The sequence below is a fragment of the Lycium barbarum genome, chromosome 8, assembly GCF_019175385.1.
Source record: "Lycium barbarum isolate Lr01 chromosome 8, ASM1917538v2, whole genome shotgun sequence".
Lineage (NCBI taxonomy): Eukaryota > Viridiplantae > Streptophyta > Magnoliopsida > Solanales > Solanaceae > Lycium > Lycium barbarum.
This window is the reverse complement of record NC_083344.1, coordinates 100112061-100114041: the sequence shown is the minus strand read 5'-3', so window position 1 is coordinate 100114041 and position 1981 is coordinate 100112061. Positions and strand designations below refer to the sequence as shown.

The following is a 1981-nucleotide window of genomic DNA, read 5'->3' as shown; positions in this document are numbered from 1 at the left end:
ATTTCGGAACAGTTTGTTTCAAAGTTAATTTTGTTTATACAATATATTATTTATTAATTTCTGGTTGAGTTTCTAGAAATTCTCTACCTTTTTATCTAACCATACGTCTCTTGATTGAAGAAAAATATGAGATAATTTTTTAACAATATCAATTTTATCTAGTTCCTTGGTGTACCAACATAGAATCGGCTAACTTCAACCTTTGACTCTTATTCAACGTTTCTGGCTATAAAAGTGCTAAACTTGAAAGGCAATAACATAGCCAAAAAAACAAAAAATCACTTCCCCAGTAGTCAACTAGTAATTCAATCAAACAAAGATAGCAAAATGGGCTCAATTGCACATCCACTTGTATCCATTATCTCTGAGAAGCTCATCAAGCCATCTTCCCCTACATCTCCTACTAAAAGATGGCACAAACTTTCTCTAATTGATCAAGCTTTCAGCAACTCTTACATTCCGTTTTCCCTTTCCTACACCAAACACCAACTAAACAATATCAATCCCACTCAAATATCTCAACTTCTTGAGGAATCTTTGTCCAAAATATTGTCCACTTATTATCTATATGCCGGAAGACTTAAAGATAATACTAAGGTTGATTGTAATGACATGGGGGCCGAATTCGTTCAAGTTCAAATAGATTGCCCTATATCACAAACTCTTAACTGGCACAATGCAGCTATAGAAGATTTGCTATTTCCTCAAGGTTTGCCTTGGTCGAATTGTGAAGGCCGTGGACTAGTTGTAGTTCAACTCAGCTATTTTAGTTGTGGAGGAATAGCTATCAGTATGTGTATATCACACAAGATTGGAGATGGATGTAGTGGTTACAATCTTTTTCGTGACTGGTCTGAGATAACTCGGGATCCGAATTTTACAAAACCATCGCTCCACTACGTTGAACAATCTGTTTTCCCTCCACCTTCAAGTGGACCTTTTATCGCCCCATTATTCATGTCAAACAAACATGATTGTGTCCAAAGAAGGTACATTTTCTCTAACGAGAAATTACTTAACCTTAAGAACACAGTTGCTGCCGAATCAGAAGTGCAAAATCCGACACGTACTGAAGTTGTGAGTGCGCTTATCTTTAAATGTGCTGTTGCTGCAGCAAAGGCAAACTCGACGTTTTTCCAACCACCATCAATGGTTCAAGCAGTTGATTTACGAGCACAAATTGGTTTGCCTCCAAATGCTATTGGAAATCTTCTAACCATATGTCCAACATCAATAACTAACGAAGAAAATATGACGATATCAAAGTCAGTCAGTCAAATGAGGAAATCAAAAGAGTTAGCTTACAACAGAGATAACGTCAACGACAACATGTTTGTGGCCTTATTACTCCAACTAGCTAAATCGAAACAGGAATATCATGACAATGGTCCTAATGCGTATCAAATTACTAGTTTGGTGAAATTTGCTCTTCATGATATCGATTTTGGATGGGGGAAGCCTACAAAGGTGAGCATAGCAAATGGACTAAATAACAAGTTGGCTATCTTGATGGGTAACCAAAGTGGTGGACTGGACGCATTCGTGACGCTCAGTGAACAAGATATGTCTGTGTTTGAGCGTGACCCTGAACTTCTTGAATTTGCTTCTTTAGTTCCAAGTTGTTAGAAATTTTACATATATTTTCTGTGTGTTTGATTTGCTGCTAGCTAGTAACTTATTACAAGTCCTTTTGTTTTGATGTTGGCTGCTTTTACGATGGTAAGAAGCCTTTGTTATCTTCACCAATGTATTGAACAAAGAATATTAAGAGATTCCTTTTGCGTGCAAAATATGTTCTGTTTCAAGTCATCGTTAATGGTGTTAATTAAAAATTGATGATCTCTTTAATTCTCTTGTAAACTATGTAATAGAGATCTTTTAAAGAATGCGGATGAGGCTGTTTCTCCCCTTAATCAGAGGTCTCGGGTTCGAGCCCTGTGTATGAAAAAATTCTTGATAGGGAGCCTTGATAGGGAGCGCT

At 36.9% G+C, this 1981-nt stretch overlaps 1 protein-coding gene across 1 annotated transcript; it reads left to right on the top strand.

Annotated features, from left to right (window-relative positions):
- Positions 1-249: 249 nt before the first annotated feature.
- LOC132605176 (acyltransferase Pun1-like) lies at positions 250-1781 on the top strand. Its single transcript, XM_060318403.1, has one exon. It carries the CDS (start codon positions 328-330, stop codon positions 1624-1626), a length of 1299 nt encoding a protein of 432 aa, XP_060174386.1. The 5' UTR covers positions 250-327; the 3' UTR covers positions 1627-1781.
- Positions 1782-1981: the final 200 nt, after the last annotated feature.